Here is an 18,295-nt window from a genome sequence, read left to right as displayed (position 1 = left end):
ATGACCCATGAAGATAGAAAATCTGAATATATATCAATAACCACATTAGAATTTAAAATTTGAGTTCAATGTCTATGCTCCTAAAAGGCAATAGATACTGATGACTGACAGTATTATTGGCAAGATCATATATAACTGTTCTTGAACATATAAAAATATAGAAATCCATCCAAGTCATTTTACAAAATTAAATGAACTCAGGTAACAAAACTGGACAAAGAAAGCTCAGGAAAACCAATCCAATTTCACAAACAAACATAGGTAAATTTTTAAAAGTAAAATATTAGCAACAGAGAATCTAGCTGTGTATTTAAGGACTAATACATCATTATCAAATAAGGTTTATCCTACAAACACAGAAATAGCTCAACATCAGAAAATGTATTTTAAGACTCTAAGACCAAATGGCTCTTCCTTAACCTAATTAAGGGTATTAACCAGAAACCTACATAAACATATTTAATAGAAAATTTTTAAATTAAACATTAGAAGCACCCCCAATTAGTTTGAAAAACAAAACTAACTGTTTTCAAAATGTGATATACTCAAATACTCAGCTCCTTCTACTGATTAGTTTTCTTTTAATGGTACATATAGAAAATAAAAGGATCATACATTATATGCGGAGAGCAAATTATCAACCTAGAAATCCAAAATGATCCACTGAAAAACTATTAGATACTTCTGTAACGTTATTATCAATTTACAGAGATGAATATTTCACTCTATCTATGTATGTGTATTTATATCTATGAATTTTTTCACAGAACAAAATATTCCTATTTATAATATGAACAAAATTTATGAAGTACTAAGGAAATTACTTACCAAAAAATGTGCAAGATCTTTTAAAAAGGCAATGAAACTTTATAGAGGACATAAAAAGAAAAGTAGATATAGTATGTTCAAAGGTAGAAGGATTCAATACTGCAAGTAGATGAACAGTGGTCAGATTTCCCCAAAACACCAAGAAATGCTAGGTAATATATGACAAAGTATTACAAGTATTCCTTTTACAAGTATTCCACAGTTAAAAAAAAGTAAAGTGAAAGTGAAGTCACTCAGTCGTGTCCAACTCTTTGCGACCCCATGGACTGTAGCCTACCAGGCTCCTCTGTCCATGGGATTTTCCAGGCAATAGTACTGGAGTGGATTGCCATTTCCTTCTCCAGGGGATCTTCCCGACCCAGGGATCAAACCCAGGTCTCCCGCATTGTAGACAGACGCTTTACCGTCTGAGCCACCAGGGAAGTCCTCAAAAAAGAAAAAAAAAAAAAAAAGTAAAGCAGATCCAAAGGGGGCAAAATGAAGAGATCATCAGAAGCCAGAGGTTAGCTCTGAAGTCACAGCTACCCTTGGGACATTTGCTGACTTCACTTGCCTAAATGTCTGTATCTTAACGGTATAGAAAAAACCCAAGAGACAAAAAGGTCAAGGATTGGCACTGCTTCTCTTCACAAAATCAGAACTGTCCAAGGCCTACAGAGAAAGGAAAGGAAAAAGAGAAAGGAAAAAGATCCATCTGACCTCAAAGGAAAATGACAAGGAACATTTTTATCTTGCCCTAGAATCTCTATCAAATGAAGAAAAAGTGTTATGGATAATTTATCATTACACAAGAGCCCCCATGCTTGCAAGAAACTGAAGAATTAGACTGGTTTCCCAGGAACTGTAATTACTGAATGATACATGTAATATAAATGCTTGAAATATATGAAAATATAAAATCAAAACGAGAGGAAATATAGAAGAAATGAAAACATCTAAAGGAGAGGGAAAATAACAAAGTTCTAGAAATAAAGAAAACAATATAATCAATTATATTAAGATCTTAAGAAAATATCTTAAAACAGAGAAAATACAGATTACTTACAAAAGGAACAACAATGAGACAGATGGCAGACTTCTCAAGAGCAACAACAGAAGCCAGAAGACAGTGGAATAATATCTTCAGAGCACTGAGAAAAAAATAATTGTCAGCATAGAATTCTATACCCACTTAAATCATCAGGTAAAAATAAAGGTGAAGCAAAAAATATAAAATGAAGAGTATTTACTAATAATTGGTCTTGCCTAATGTATTTCAATCCCAATAGGAAGGTATGATGGAAGAGGAACAGTGTGCAAATAAAAAGATAATCATGCAAATAAATCTACAACCAAATACTACCACTATAAAACAAAATTAATGCCCACTGTGGGGGGTTAAAGGAAACAATTAAAATATTAGTCAAAAATAACATATCAGATTGGAAAGATTAATCAAAATGAAAGTATTCTAACATTCTTTATTGTCCTGGGAGAAGGGAGATATTGTCACCTTTCTTAAGGATGTGTTTTTTAAGTGACACAAACAATAATAGTAATGATTAAATGACCAAAATAGACAGAAATACTCCTAAAATATTTAAACTCATGTCATTCAAATTTTTATCTACAAATTGACACGTATTTTAATGTAATGATTATCCAATGTTCATCAAAGTGTAGAAAAAGAGTACAGTCACACACTGCTGGTACAATCCTGATAAGAATTTTGTGAAAATGAAATGTGTATTTGACATAGACATGTCAATTTCACATCTTTTTATAAATCTCTACTCACTGCCACAGCAGCCACCAATTCATTTCAAGGTAGATAGCAAACACCCTCTTCCAACAACACAAGAGAAGACTCTACACATGGACATCACCAGATGGTCAACACCGAAATCAGACTGACTATATTCTTTGCAGCCAAAGATGGAGAAGCTCTATACAGTCAGCAAAAACAAGACTAGGAGCTGACTGTGGCTCACATCATGAACTCCTTATTGCCAAATTCAGACTGAAATTGAAGAAACTGGGGAAAACCACTACCATTCAGGTATGACCTAAATCAAATCCCTTATGATTATACAGTAGAAGTGAGAAATAGATTTAAGGAACTAGATCTGATAGACAAGAGTGCCTGATGAACTATGGACAGAGGTTCGTGACATTATACAGGAGACAGGGATCAAGACCATCCTCAAGAAAAAGAAATGCAAAAAAGCAAAATGGCTGTCTGGGGAGGCCTTACAAATAGCTGTGAAAAGAAGAGAAGTGAAAAGCAAAGGAGAAAAGGAAAGATGTATCCATTTGAATGCTGAGTTCCAAAGAATAGAAAGGAGAGATAAGAAAGCCATCCTCAGCGATCAATGCAAAGAAATAGAGGAAAACAACAGAATGGGAAAGACTAGAGATCTCTTCAAGAAAATTAGAGATACCAAGGGAACATTTCATGCAAAGATGGGCTCAATAAAGGACAGAAATGGTATGGACCTAACAGAAGCAGAAGATATTAAGAAGAGGTGGCAAGAATACAGAAGAACTATACAAAAAAGATCTTCATGACCCAGATAATCACGATGGTGTGATCACTCACTTAGAGCCACACATCCTGGAATGTGAAGTCAAGTGGGCCTTAGGAAGTATCACTACAAACAAAGCCAGTGGAGGTGATGGAATTCCAGTTGAGCTATTTAAAATCCTAAAAGATGATGCTTTTAAAGTGCTGCACTCCATATGCTAGCAAATTTGGAAAACTCAGCAGTGGCCACAGGACTGGAAAAGGTCAGTTTTCATTCCAATCCCAAAGAAAGGCAATGCCAAAGAATGCTCCAGCTACCGCACAATTGCACTCATTTCACATGCTAGTAAAGTAATACTCAAAATTCTCCAAGCCAGGCTTCAACAATATGTGAACAGTTAACTTCCAGATGTTCAAGATGGATTTAGAAAAGGCAGAGGAACCAGAGATCAAATTGCCAACATTTGTTGGATCATCAAAAAAGCAAGAGTTCCAGAAAAACATCTATTTCTGCTTTACTAACTTTGCCAAAGCCTTTGACTGTGTGGATCACCACAAACTGTGGAAAATTCTGAAAGAGATGGAAATACCAGACCACCTGATCTGCCTCTTGAGAAATCTGCATGCAGGTCAGGACGCAACAGTTAGAACTGGACATGGAACAACAGACTGGTTCCAAATAGGAAAAGGAGTACGTCAAGGATGTATATTGTCACCCTGCTTATTTAACTTATATGCAGAGTACATCACGAGAAATGCTGGGCTAGTTGAAGCACAAGCTGGAATCAAGATTGCTGGGAGAAATATGAATAACCTCAGATATGCAGATGATACCACCCTTATGGCAGAAAGTGAAGAAGAAGTAAAGACCCTCTTGATGAACATGAAAGAGGAGAGTGAAAAAGTTGGCTTAAAGCTCAACATTCAGAAAACGAAGATCATGGCATCTGGTCCCATCACTTCATGGCAATCAGATGGGGAAACAGTGGCTGACTTTATTTTTTTTGGCTCCAAAATCACTGCTGATGGTGACTGCACTCGTGAAATTAAAAGACACTTACTTCTTGGAAGGAAAGTTATGACCAACCTAGACAGCATATTAAAAAGCAGAGACATTACTTTGTCAACAAAGGTCTGTTTAGTCAAGGCTATGGTTTTTCCAGTGGTCATGTATGGATGTGAGAGTTGGAGGTAAAGAAAGCTGAGCGCCGAAGAACTGATGGTTTGAACTGTGGTGTTGGAGAAGACTCTTGAGAGTCCCTTGGACTGCAAGGAGATCCAACCAGTCCATCCTAAAGGAAATCAGTCCTGGGTGTTCATTGGAAGGACTGATGTTGAAGCTGAATCTCCAATATTTTGGCCACCTCATGTGAAGAGCTGACTCATTTGAAAAGACCCTGATACTGGGAAAGATTGAAGGTGTAAGGAGAAGGGAACGACAGAGGATGAGATGGTTGCATAGCATCACCGACTTGATGGACATGAGTTTTGGTAAACTCCAGGAATTGGTGATGGACAGGGAGGCCTGGCATGCTGTGGTTCATGGGGTCGCAAAGAGTCGGACACAACTGAGCAACTGAACTGAACTGAACAATCCTTTATATCTGTGGTTTTTAATTGTTGCCCCTGAAATCCTAGGTATGAGAGTGAGGCATATAGTTTATCACAAGACCTCTGCAAAGCAGTATTCAAACCAAATATTATATGTGGAAAGAATAACTATGTTTTACTATTAATTAAAACAGTTAATATCTAGTAAAATATTTAACTTCCATTAAAATGTAAAATTTTTCAAATATTACAATTACTGAAAACTACAAAACTGCACTGCATTAAAATGAATAAAGTGCATGTGATAAAAAAATTAAAGATAACCAGTAAGAGCATATAAATGGTATATGTCTTCCAAACTAAACAAGGGAGGAAATGGACCTAAAAAAAATAACTCTACCCATCCCAATTAAGGAAAGATTTTAAAAGGAATCAAAGAAGATCAAGAGAGTAAGCCAAGGGAATTCCCTGGTAGTTCAGTGGTTAAAACTCTGTGCTCTCACTGTAGAAGGCACAGGTTTAATCCCTGCTGGAAAACTAAGACCTTGCATGCCACACACTCAAAAAAAAAAAAAAAAAAAAAGAGTTAACCTAAAGCATTAAAACAGGAGAGAAATAAATCCAAACATATTCATATTGACAATAACAGTTAAATTTAAAATATAAATTCTCAGATAATATCATATTACAGTAGCCACCAAACATGTCAGAACATTTATTTGAACCTAAGGAACCTTCAAAAAAATAATATCAGTGTCCTGTATTCATTGATTTAATTGGTCTGGGGTGTGGCTTTGGACCTGAAATTTTAAAAGGAACCCTGCTATTTCCAAAGTGTATATAAGTTTGGAAATAATTTCTAAATATTTTTCCAAAGTGGTTATGCCAATTGATACCAATGTCAGTAAGGTATAGAACTCTTAAAAGAAACAGATCTACTCATGTATAATTCATATACCTACAGTTCATTCATTTAGCATACATGCAACTCAACAGCTTTTACTATATTCACAGAGTTGTGTGTGCAACAATCATCACAATCAAATTTTATAACATTTTTATCACTTCAATAAGAAACCCCATATCGATTAGCAGCCATTTTCAACTCCCCCATTTTCACTTTTCTATCCACCCTCACCTCCCAGCCCCCACCCCAGGGCTGGGCAACCACTAATACACTTTCTTTCTCTATGGATTTGTCTATTGTGGACATTTCATTTAAAGGGAATCATATAAATAGTCTTTGTGTCTGGCTTCTTTCATTTAGCATATTTTCAAGGTTCATCCATGTTGTATGTATCACAACTTCATTCTTTTTTAATTGCTGACTAATATTCCATTATAAGGATATATCAGTTTTATTCATCCATTCAGCTGACAGACATTTGGGTCATTTCCATTTTTTTGCTATTGTGAATAATGAAGTATATAATACTTCTGCCTTAAATAGTTGTAAACGCTTGATACTGTCATACTTCTTAATTTCTGCCAATCTAGTGTGTATGAAACAATTATCTCACTGGTTTTAATTTGCATTTCTGGACTGCTAATGAGGTTAAAGTTTTTCATGATTATTGGCTATTTGCATTCCCTTTTCCTTGAACTGTCTATAAATGTCTTTTACCTTTTTCTTAACCATCTATAGAAGATTTTTATATTCCACATACTAATTTAATTCTTCTGAATATGCATTGCAAGTATCTTCACCAAATTCAAGGCTTATCTTTTATGTCTTTTTATAAAGAGAATAATTTCCATGCAGTCAAATTATCAATCTTAGAATGATTATTAATATTTTTTAAAAGAACTAAACAGAACCTTTAGAAATAATCAATTTGGTTCTCCTCCAAATCTGTTCCTTTATAAAAACCTTTTATTGCTTGTCATTTTTGTGATTCAGTTTATTTCTTTGAATATTTCACCACTAGTTTATACTTACATTTAAAAATTCCAATATGTGAAATCATTTGCCACATAATCTGTTGTTTCCTTAGATTATCTATCACTCACCTGTGACCTGTTTCCTTGTGAGTTTGATGATATTTGTGAGCTCATCTTTTGTTGATCTTAATTTGTGAGAATTTTAAAGCCCTCTTACTTTGCTTCAGAGACAATATGCATTTGCTTCGGCCAGGATTCAGAGGGCATCACCTTAGAGAATAAAATGTCAACTCTTTTTTTTCTATTCTTTAACTACATTTCTTATTACTCTGTCATTCACTTTTCTTTAGATAAAATGTTTTCCTATTTTTCCTACAAAGTTAATGCCCGCCCCAAGCCCTTTATACTTACTATTTACTCCATCTACTTGGAATACTGTTCCCCCTGACTCATGCCCTTATTCAGGTAAAGTCTTTCTTCAAGTATTACTTTCTTAGAGAGGTTTTTCCAAAATCTACCTAAAATAATGCACCCCTCCATTTGCCATTTAGTTATTTGCCTATTCTACTTTATCTTTATTCATATTCTTTATTGCTACCTGCAATTGCTATATTTATTAAATAAATGTATGTACACATACATGCACACACATACATATTTTTATTTCCTTATTTTTTTGTATTTCTCCCACAAGAATGTAAGTTTCAGCAGAATAGGATCCTTGTTTAGATCATTATTTCTCCAGTGCCTACTACAATCATTGGCAGAGAATAGTCTTCCCAATAAATAAATATATTTTGAATAAACAAACATAGTTTTTTAAATGGAGGCAATAAATCTAAATACAGAAAAGTCTGGAAAGTAACTGACCCTCAAATTTATATAAAAGGGTTGTTATGGGGCGGGAGAAGGGGAGGGAAGAAGCAAGAGACAATTATATGCTAGTGACTTGAAGAGTCCAAGGACTAAAGTCATTATTTAGGTAGGAAAATCACTTATTAAAGTTCTCATTGATATAGGCTCTGTTCCTTATTTTGCTATAGGAAAAAAAATCAACTTTCTTCGACAATCACAGGTTCTTCCTGAGCTAATTTCCAATAAAAGGCAGTTCTAGCATATTCATTCTTTGTAAAATACGCAGTTCTTAAAATATGATATTCAACTACACAACACAAATAAGAGAATTTTTTTGTAATGAACTGTGTTTACTTGAATAGTTAGTAAAATACATTGATCCTCTGTCTCACTATATTAATTATAAGCTCTTCTGTTGTCAGAAAAACCATACATTTCTGCACCTATTTAAAAAATATTTAGAGTTGCTTTGGTAGATCTAAATTCTAACAATGAATCATAGCTTGCTTTTTCTGGCAATACCACAAGTGTCCCAGAATTCATTTCTCTCCCCTGATCATCAAGGAAGACAGGAGGGAAGACAGAAGGACGATAAGCAATTATATTTAAAGGATAGAGGAGATAAATGTACCCAATGAACTATGGATGGAGGTTCATGGCATTGTACAGGAGACAGCGATCAAGACCATCCCCAAGAAAAAGAAATCCAAAAAAGCAAACTGGCCGTCTGAGGAGGCCTTATAAATAGCTGTGAAAAGAGAAGCAAAAAGCAAAGGAGAAAAGGAAAGATATACTCACTTGAATGCAGAGTTCCAACTCACTTGAATGCAGAGTTCCAAAGAATGGCAAGGAGAGATAAGAAAGCCTTTCTCAGTAATCAATGCAAAGAAATAGAGGAAAACAATAGAATGGGAAAGACTAGAGATCTCTTCAAGAAAATTATATACCAAGGGAACGATTCATGCAAAGATGGGTTCAATAAAGGACAGAAATGGTATGGACCTAACAGAAGCAGAAGATATTAAGAAGAGGTGGCAAGAATACACAGAAGAACTATACAAAAAAGATCTTCATGACCCAGATAATCACGATGGTGTGATCACTCACCTAGAGCCAGACATCCTGGAATGTGAAGTCAAGTGGGCCTTAGAAAGCATCACTATAAGCAAAGCTAGTGAAGGTGATGGAATTCCAGTTGAGCTATTTCAAATCCTAAAAGATGATGCTGTGAAAGTGCTGCACTCAATATGTCAGCAAATTTGGAAAACTGAGCAGTGGCTACAGGACTGGAAAAGGTCAGTTTTCATTCCAATCCCAAAGAAAGGCAATGCCAAAGAATGCTCAAGCTACCGCACAACTGCACTCATCTCACACGCTAGTAAAGTAATGCTCAAAATTCTCCAAGCCAGGCTTCAACAATATGTGAACAGTTAACTTCCAGATGTTCAAGATGGATTTAGAAAAGGCAGAGGAACCAGAGATCAAATTGCCAACATCTGCTGGATCATCAAAAAAGCAAGAGAGTTCCAGAAAAACATCTACTTCTGCTTTACTGACTATGCCAAAACCTTTCACTGTGTAGATCACCACAAACTGTGGAAAATTCTGAAAGAGATGAAAATACCAGACCACCTGACCTGCCTCTTGAGAAACCTGTATGCAGGTCAGGAAGCAACAGTTAGAACTGGACATGGAACAACAGACTGGTTCCAAATAGGAAAAGGAGTACGTCAAGGATGTATATTGTCACCCTGCTTATTTAACTTACATGCAGAGTACATCACGAGAAACTCTGGGCTCATTGAAGCACAAGCTGGAGTCAAGATTGCTGGGAGAAATATCAATAACCTCAGATATGCAGATAACACCACCCTTATGGTAGAAAGTGAAGAAGATGTAAAGAGCCTCTTGATGAACATGAAAGAGGAGAGTGAAAAAGTTGGCTTAAAGCTCAACATTCAGAAAACGAAGATCATGGCATCCGGTCCCATCACTTCATGGCAATTAGATGGGGAAACAGTGGAAACAGTGGCTGACTTTATTCTTGGGGGCTCCAAAAATCACTGCTGATGGTAACTGCAGCCATGAAATTAAAAGACTCATGGTCCTTGGAAGAAAAGTTATGACCAACCTAGATACCATATTAAAAAGAAGAGACATTACTTTGCCAACAAAGGTCTGTCTAGTCAAGGCAATGGTTTTTCCAGTTGTCATGTATGGATTTGAGAGTTGGACTGTGAAGAAAGCTGAGCGCCGAAGAACTGATGCTTCTGAACTGTGGTGTTGGAGAAGGCTCTTGAGAGTCCCTTGGACTGCAAGGAGATCCAACCAGACCATCCTAAAGGAAATCAGTCCTGAATATTCATTGGAAGGACTGATGCTGTAGCTGAAACTCCAATACTTTGGCCACCTGACGCGAAGAGCTGACTCACTGGAAAAGACCCTGATGCTGGGAATGATTGAAAGCAGGAGGAGAAGAGGATGACAGAAGATGAGATGGTTGGATGGCATCACTGACATGATGGACATGAGTTTGAGTAAACTCCAGGAGTTGGTGATGGACAGGGAGGCCTGGCATGCTGCAGTCCATGGGGTCGCAAAGTGTCGGACACAACTGAGCGACTGAACTGAACTGAATGAAACTATCCATTCTACTTCTAGCAATTTAAAACTATCCCTTTGAGAATAATACAAAATGCAGTTAATTACTTAAAAACAACCTTGAAATAATGGAAACGAAAACAGCCATTCCAAAGATAGATCCTGAAATACTAGGGGTAGATGTTCTTACCTAGTGAAACTAAGTTACTATAGTTCTCCAACATCACATCTCTATACAAATCCCTTTGAGCTGAGTCCAGGCAATCCCACTCTTCCTGAGAGAAGTCAATGGCAACATCCCTGAACATCACTGATCTCTGAAACAGAAACATAATAGTAGTTGTGAAAATAAAGAAAATACTTTTTCAATGGAAGGGGAGATGATGGAGAGAGCTGTCTACAAAGAAGGGAACCGAGCAATTTGGCTGGGCAGTCTTTTACATGGATGAGACACTAAACAAATTGGTGCTTCTCAAGTTTCTTTTTATGCTTGTCGCTGTAGATAGATTATCCATCTATGTTGCTGCATATAGAATATCTCATTATACACATAAATCTGGAAATTCATAAAGTAAATGAAACATCCCAATTAAAAGAAATAGCACACAAAGTACCCTGTATAATATGTATCTTATATACCATACATACATGCTCAATAAATGCGAGTTTCTCTTTCTTCTCCATTTAAGAAAGAAAAACACTTGGTAAATATTTCTGTAAAATCTTATAAAATCTCTATAAGATTTGTATAAAATGAAAGAATTTACTGAAACCTCAGGTTCATTATATTAATATCAGAACATTACATCAAAAAAAAAAAGAACATTACATCATAAGCATTTTCCTATTACCAACAATTTAATAAATACTTAAAATAGGCTATACAATAGCTCCATATAATGACTATATCTAACTTAGTAAGTGTGCATCTTTAAATACTTTAGGTTATATAAAAACCTTGTAAGCATTTCTTACTTTTGGGAGTTTATAATTCTCAATAGCATCATCATATGAATAATGATCTTTCTTGTTGCTATTCATCACTTAAAAAACTCACCTTTTTCCTTATTCCAAGCAACAGAAAGGTGGCATGGATAATCTAAACTTACACATTCAAGATTAGCCCAACATGCTGAATCTCAAAATTATTCATGTTATTGGTACTGGTCAATCAAGGATTCCCAGGGTAGATCCCTGATCCCTCTGTATTCAATCCCTAATTATGCTGATAATCTTAAAAGCTCACAAAGCATGAGGTCTTGCTATGTACGGACACTAAGCCCAGTAAACAGCAAATCCTACCTTGTCTAACCAGGAAACTTAGGTCTAAAGAGAATTTCAAAGTTTTCTCCTGTGTGGTGTGTAAACATCTCTGTGTCTCTGCTTTTGTTATATCAGTGCTCCCAGTCAAAGATGCTCATTGGATTTTTGCCTAAGCATGTGAGTATAAATTAGACTAGAAAGGCATACTTAGGGAAAACACTATCACTTATAACAACGGAACAAACCAGAAAGCACATTTCTGAGTGCGGTGAGTCAGGAAGGAAGTTTTCAGAATAAGCAATACAAACATGCACATACTCTGTAAAAAAGTGATTATTTAAAGAGGGTACTGGTTTACCTGAGCCATGGTTTTTAGAGCTGTGAGACATGATTGATCATCTTCTAGATTCCTATTTTAGAGAAGCACAGTCTGGAAAAGGTAGTGCTGGGGAGGGAAAAACAAAACCATGAGCCCATGCTTTGTACAAAGCTCCATATGGATAAGTCAGAGTTATCTTTGTTGTTTACCTCTTCCTGTCTCTTTCTACTATCCACAAAATACACACTAAGCAGGGATGAAAGAGGTAGGTGATGGCTGTTACCCTGGTCAAACTCAATGCTCTCTCAATATACAAAATAAAATATTTACAACTTCTCTGTTTCTAAAATGAAACTTGTAGGCAATAAGACACATTTATATACAGTACAGGAAATGGCAACCCACTCCAGTACTCTTGCCTGGAAAATCCCATGGACAGAGGAGCCTGGTAGGTTATAGTCCATGGGGTCACAAAGACTTGGACATGAGTGAGCGACTTCACTCATTCATACCAAAAATAAGAGAGAATGCCCACCTGTTACATTTTAATATGTTAATGATCATACACAACAACACAGAAGGCACAAACAGTTAAACACTTATGCTTACAACCACAGAAAACATGTTGTTGACATCACTTACAGTTGACATTTTAAAATAAAGGCCATATGTGTGTGTGTGTCTGTGTGTCTGTGTCTGTAGAATCAAGGAAACGCATTAACTACAAACAGAGACTTCTACAAGTATGAGCTAACTGGCAAGTCAAATATCACAAGCAGCATTGCCACCAGTGCTGTAACTTTTTAAAACAGTTTTTAAAAACTCAGTAAATTTCTGAATAAAACAAAGTACAATCTTTTATCAAACCATGATAGCATTCCTGGAAGATTTAGCTAATAGTAAAACTATGCAATTAATAGTAAAAGAGAAAAGTTGAACAATTTGAAAAGTATGTGAGAGATTCTAGACCCAAATAATAAAAAACACATTCCACCCCGCCTGCAGCTGTGGTCCTCATTTTGTGGGTCACTGAACAATTTTTTTGTTGTGTACTGCAGGACATCTAGATCAAGAAGTTGGACAAACTATTGCCCACCAACTATCTTTTAAAATAAAGCTTTACTGAAATACATCTATACTCTATACTCATTCATTTATATACTGTCTTTGGTGGTTTCCACACTATAATGGCAGAGTTGAGAGTTGCAAGAGACCATATGGCCCATTAAGCCTAAAATATGTACCGTCTAGCCCTATACAGAAAAGCTGTCAAACCTATGATCTAGATTCATGGTTTGCTTCAGTCTTTCAAAAGCCAGAAGCCTTCAACCTCAGTTCAGTTATCTTAACATTGACAAGCACCCAGTTATATTTCTAAAACATCCCTGCAGAAAGTCACTGCCTCTACAGAGAATCACTGATACAGGTGCTCAACAAATAATTAGAAACTCCACTTCTTCCAGCTGCAATAGGTAACTATGCCCGTCATAACAATAAAAGAGAATTCAGGTGAAATGAAAATCACAATTAAAAATGCATCACAGAGCTAAAGATACAAATTTAAGTGAACTAATTAAACTCCAAACAGTGCCAAGTTTTTCTTAAAAGACCTATGTGGATGCTCCCATTCATGGCAGGTTTAAACTAAATTTTACTTACCTTAAAGGTAAATAATCCAATTATTTCAATAAAAGGACAATATCAAAACAAGACAAAAAGCAAATTCCAACTATATGCTGTCTATAAGAAACACACTTTAAATACAAAGACACAGATAGGTTAAAAGTTAAATGGAGAAATATATATCATACAAACGCTAAGTATAAGGATGCTTGGGGCTGGTGCACTGGGACGACCCAGAGGGAGGGTATGGGGAGGGAGGAGGGAGGAGGGTTCAGGATGGGGAACACAGGTATACCTGTGGCAGATTCATTTTGATATTTGGCAATACTAATACAATATTGTAAAGTTTAAAAATAAAATAAAATTTAAAAAAAAAAAAGAAAGCATATACTCATATTAATATAAGGCAAAATAGATTTCAAGACAAAGAGTAATACTGGAAATAAATGATAAATTTATCAAGAAAACATAGCCATCCTAAATGTGTAGAGACTTAACAAAAAAATATCAAATACTGAAAGCAAAACTTGACAGAACTAAAAGAAATAGACAAATCCACAATCAGATTTGGAAATTTTAACATCTTTCTCTCAGTAACTGATACAACAAAAATTTTTAAAAATTAGTAACAGTATAGAGGATTTATTCAAAACTATCAAGCACTGTGATATAATTGCTATCATACCCAACTGTCAAGAACATCACACTCAACTGTCAAAAGCTGAGATGTGCTAGAGTGAGCTGAGCTGCCAGTTGTTAGAAAAGCTGATGAAGACAACAGCCAAAATAAAGTACCAGTCAAGCCCTTAATCTTTAATCACTTACTAATCAGCTAGTATAAGCAAGAGGCTAGCCAAGAGAAAGTGCTGACTCCCCTACTGATCCATTTTCCCCCACGAAACAGCACGTAAAGAGGGTCAGAAGGATAAATACAGATGCGTGGAATCATCTCACTGTCAAAGGAGTACCAAAAAAAGAGGCCCCTCCCATTTCATGGAGAGGGAGATAGAGGAAGGGCTAGGAGCAGAAGAGTATTGAGTACCAAGTCACAGTGGAGACAAAGTATCAAGGTTTGCCTCCCTATCCATGATAAGGAACTCTTGGCAGAGGTACCTGATAAAGAGGTATTGAAGGACTTCCCTGGTGGTACAGTGGATAAAAATCTGCCCGCCCGTGCACAGGACAAAGGTTCAATCCCTGGTCTGGGAAGATTCCCACATGCCACAGAGCAACTAAGCACAGCGCCACAACTACAGCTTTCTGAAACTAGAGAAAACCTGTGCACAGCTGCAACCAAATAGGTAAAATAAATGTACTCTTTAAAAAGAGAGAGAGATTATAATGGAGGCGAGAGAGATTATAATGGAGGCACTTGGGTTAGAAAGGCAGATGTGCATTAAGAGCATGACTGGCGAGGGGGCCTGAATCCTGGACTGCAACTCCCTTAGGATAACCACAACCAAAGTACTAAAAATATTTTAAGTGTGAGTCATTCAGAGTATATTTTCTGGTCTTGGTTCACACACAATTAAATTAGAAATAACAATAAGAGTTTTAGTAGGAACTTCAAATATCTGCAAATTAAACATACTTCTAAATAACCCATAAGAAGAAATCACAGGAGATTAGAAAATAGATTGAACTGAATGACTATGAAAACACAACTTATTGGAACTTCCCTGGAAGTCCAGTGGTTAGGACTCCACAGTTCTCTTGCAGGGGGCATGGATTCAATCTCAGGTCAGGGAATTAAGATTCCACAAGCTGCAAATTACCAAATTTTGTGGGCTGTAGCAAAACCAGTATTTAAAGGAAAATTTATAGCTTTAAATGATAGGTAAAAAGAGAGAGATCCCATCAGTGATTTAGGTTCCCACATTCAGGAGCTGGCCAAAGAACAAATGAAGCTCAAAGTAAGAGGAAAAGAAATAAAGAAATAAACACAAAATCCACAATGGATTAAAAATGGATCCATTAAAATCCAAAATGGATTGACAGGGAATCAACAAAGTAAAAAATGTGTTCTTTCAAAAGATTAATACAATTGATAAGCTTCTAGCAAGTCTATGGAGAAAAAGAAATTACCAATATGGAGAATACACTACAGACTTCATAGGCATTAAAAGGATGACACAACTCTATGCCAATAAACTTGACAACATGAATGATATGGACAAATACCTTAAAAGACAAATTATTAAAAGTCACAGAAGAAACAAAAAAGAAACTGCCCCACAGATATTAGAGAAATTGAATTTTCAGTAAAAAACAAAACACCCTGTCCACAGAGAGGACCCAGATGACTTCACCAGTAAATTCTACCAACATTTAAGGCTGATATAGTACTATTCTTGCATAAACTTTTTCAGAAAGTAGGAAAAAGAGTAAACATTCTTTTTTACATTTTGAGGCAAAAAACCCATAATACCAAACTTGACAAAAATATTACAAGAAAAAAATTATAGTTCAATATCTCTCATTAACACAGACACACAAAAAATTGTAAGGTAATATCAAATAGACTCCATTTGACTTTGGAACTGTGTTTCATATAAGACAAAATTAAATCAAACTGGAAAAAAAATCCCTAAGAACCAAAAGCAAATTGAAACAAACTTATCTGTTCATAATACTAGCAGGGTAAACACACAAAGGAAGTGTTTATTTCAAGGAACTTTAAAATATATACATTTGACATTAGATTCCTAGTGCAATATAACCTACAGACAAAATAAATATAAACTGTTTTTCAGCAGCTATACTGTTATTAATTATATTGGCATTCTTATTCTAAAATATTTACATTCTGAAATAATAACATCAGGTACACAAATATCAATGAAAATGAAGCAAATATGTAGTTATCTTAATGTTATTAAGAATAAAGATTTCCAGAGTACAAAAAGAGATACAAATGTAAAAATTAAGAAAAACTATAACCTTTAAATTCATTGGAAATATCAGTATAAACTCAGGATCTATTTTTCTCCTTCTAAAAAATACATATGTAACCAGCTCTATAAAAACCTACAAGCAAAAAAAAAAAAAAAAAAAAACCTACAAGCAATAACAACCAGAAGCAATGAAAACTATCACCCTAATTGTGGCTTTTTAAAACAGTTTACCACTAAAAGGAACCACAGCTCCATATAGAAGTGGCTGATTTCATATTTAACACAGGAAAATATGGGCTTAGAACATCCTGTCACACCAGAAAGTTTGGAATCTACCAAAGACTCCAAAAGCCATCATAAGGAATTCAAAAAGAGCCAAGTCAGAAGTAGTAAAGTAGTAAAGAAGATCCCACTGGTAAAAGATAATTTAAGTTTTAATAAGAATAACTGCTACAGACTGAACATACCAAACATATTTGAATCAACAAGTTCTTAATGGTAATTTAAAAGAAAAACATAGGATAAATTTTGAAAGACACTGAAAAATAATGAGATGTAAAATTAAGCTCTCATCCTATTTTTTTTTTGCTATATTTTAGTTCTCCCACCAGGGACTAACCCTGGGCCTGGGCAGTGAGATCACCGAGTGCTAGCACGGGACCACCAGGGAATTCCCTATTCTACTTTTTTTGCATAAGCTATACTTCAGAGTAACTAAGACACTGATGAGAGGATGGTTCCCTTTGTAGAAGTATCCCAGCTAATAAATGCAGAAGAAATTATAGAATTAAATAATATTCTGTAACTTCTGATAAAATAATGGATTCTAAAGGAAAGATTATCAATGGCTGCTAACATCATATAAAGGAAACAACCAAATGTTATTCACTACTTCAGATACATACAAACACATGCACTCATACATATATATCACTTGAAAGAAAAGTAGAAGAATAAAGGCAAGTACAGGGAGTTATCTACAGAGGGAAGAGACAAGGTGAAAGGGACAGGAATGGATGCTAGACTTCTCTAAATTCACCTTGTTCTATAGTTTTGATTTTAGAAATATGTAAATATTTTATGTGATTTTAAAACAAAATTAAATCAAAGTGGTGGGAAGACAATCCCTAAAAGTAGAAAGCAAGGTGAAACAAAGGAGCCTGTGTCTCTCAAGTTGATGGTTTACCTATAAGAAAGGTTATTATAGGTGACTTTAAAAACATAGAATTTGATTACAGATCCTTTAGTGGGTTATGTCCTATTGAACTACATGAAGTCTGGGCTGTTTTCTGTATTTATAAGATTAGCAAAAATGTTGGCCTTGTTATTTTGAAACTCTTCCTCTCAATCCAAAAGGAAGCAGAAAAAAATGGAAAAAGAAAGAACAGATGAAACAAATATAAATGGCAAGATGATAGATTTGACCCAAACTGTACCATTAACCACACTAAATACAAATAGTAAAAACACTCCAATTAAAAAACGGATATTGTTAAACTGGATAAAAACACAAGATCCAACGAACTGCTGCCTACAAGAAATGTACTTTATCAGAACACAAACAGGTTAAAAGTACAGAAAAAGACTGGACCTTAAAGAAAGCTGAGTGCCAAAGAATTGATGCCTGTGGGGAACTGTGCTGGAGAAGACTCTTGAGAGTCCCTTGGACTGTAAGGAGATCAAATAGTCAATCCTAAGGAAATCAACGATGAATATTCATTGGAAGGACTGACGTTGAAGCTCCAATACTTTGGCCACCTGATGTGAAGAGCCAACTCACTGGAAAAGACCCTAATGCTGGGAAAGACTGAAGGCAAAAGGAGAAGCGGGCGGCAGAGGGCGAGATGGCTAGATAGCATCACCGATTCAATGGACATGAATCTGAGCAAACTCCAGGAGATAGTGAAGGACAGGGAGGCCTAGCATGCTGCAGTCCATGGGGTCTCAAAGACTCAGACACAACTTAGCACCTGCACA

At 35.6% G+C, this 18,295-nt stretch overlaps 1 protein-coding gene across 1 annotated transcript in view; it reads right to left on the bottom strand.

Annotated features, from left to right (window-relative positions):
* Positions 1–18,295, bottom strand: part of LOC138991792 (zinc finger protein 420-like) — a 30,404-nt gene that overhangs the window by 8,155 nt on the left and 3,954 nt on the right. Inside the window, 2 exon segments of the mRNA XM_070387848.1 lie at positions 10,410–10,536; positions 11,841–11,927. Coding sequence (XP_070243949.1) covers positions 10,410–10,536; positions 11,841–11,849 — 136 coding nt within the window. The 5' untranslated portion in view covers positions 11,850–11,927.

Source organism: Bos mutus, chromosome 18 (assembly GCF_027580195.1).
Source record: "Bos mutus isolate GX-2022 chromosome 18, NWIPB_WYAK_1.1, whole genome shotgun sequence".
Lineage (NCBI taxonomy): Eukaryota > Metazoa > Chordata > Mammalia > Artiodactyla > Bovidae > Bos > Bos mutus.
The sequence above is the reverse complement of the archived record's forward strand: the minus strand, read 5'-3'. Positions and strand labels throughout refer to the sequence as shown.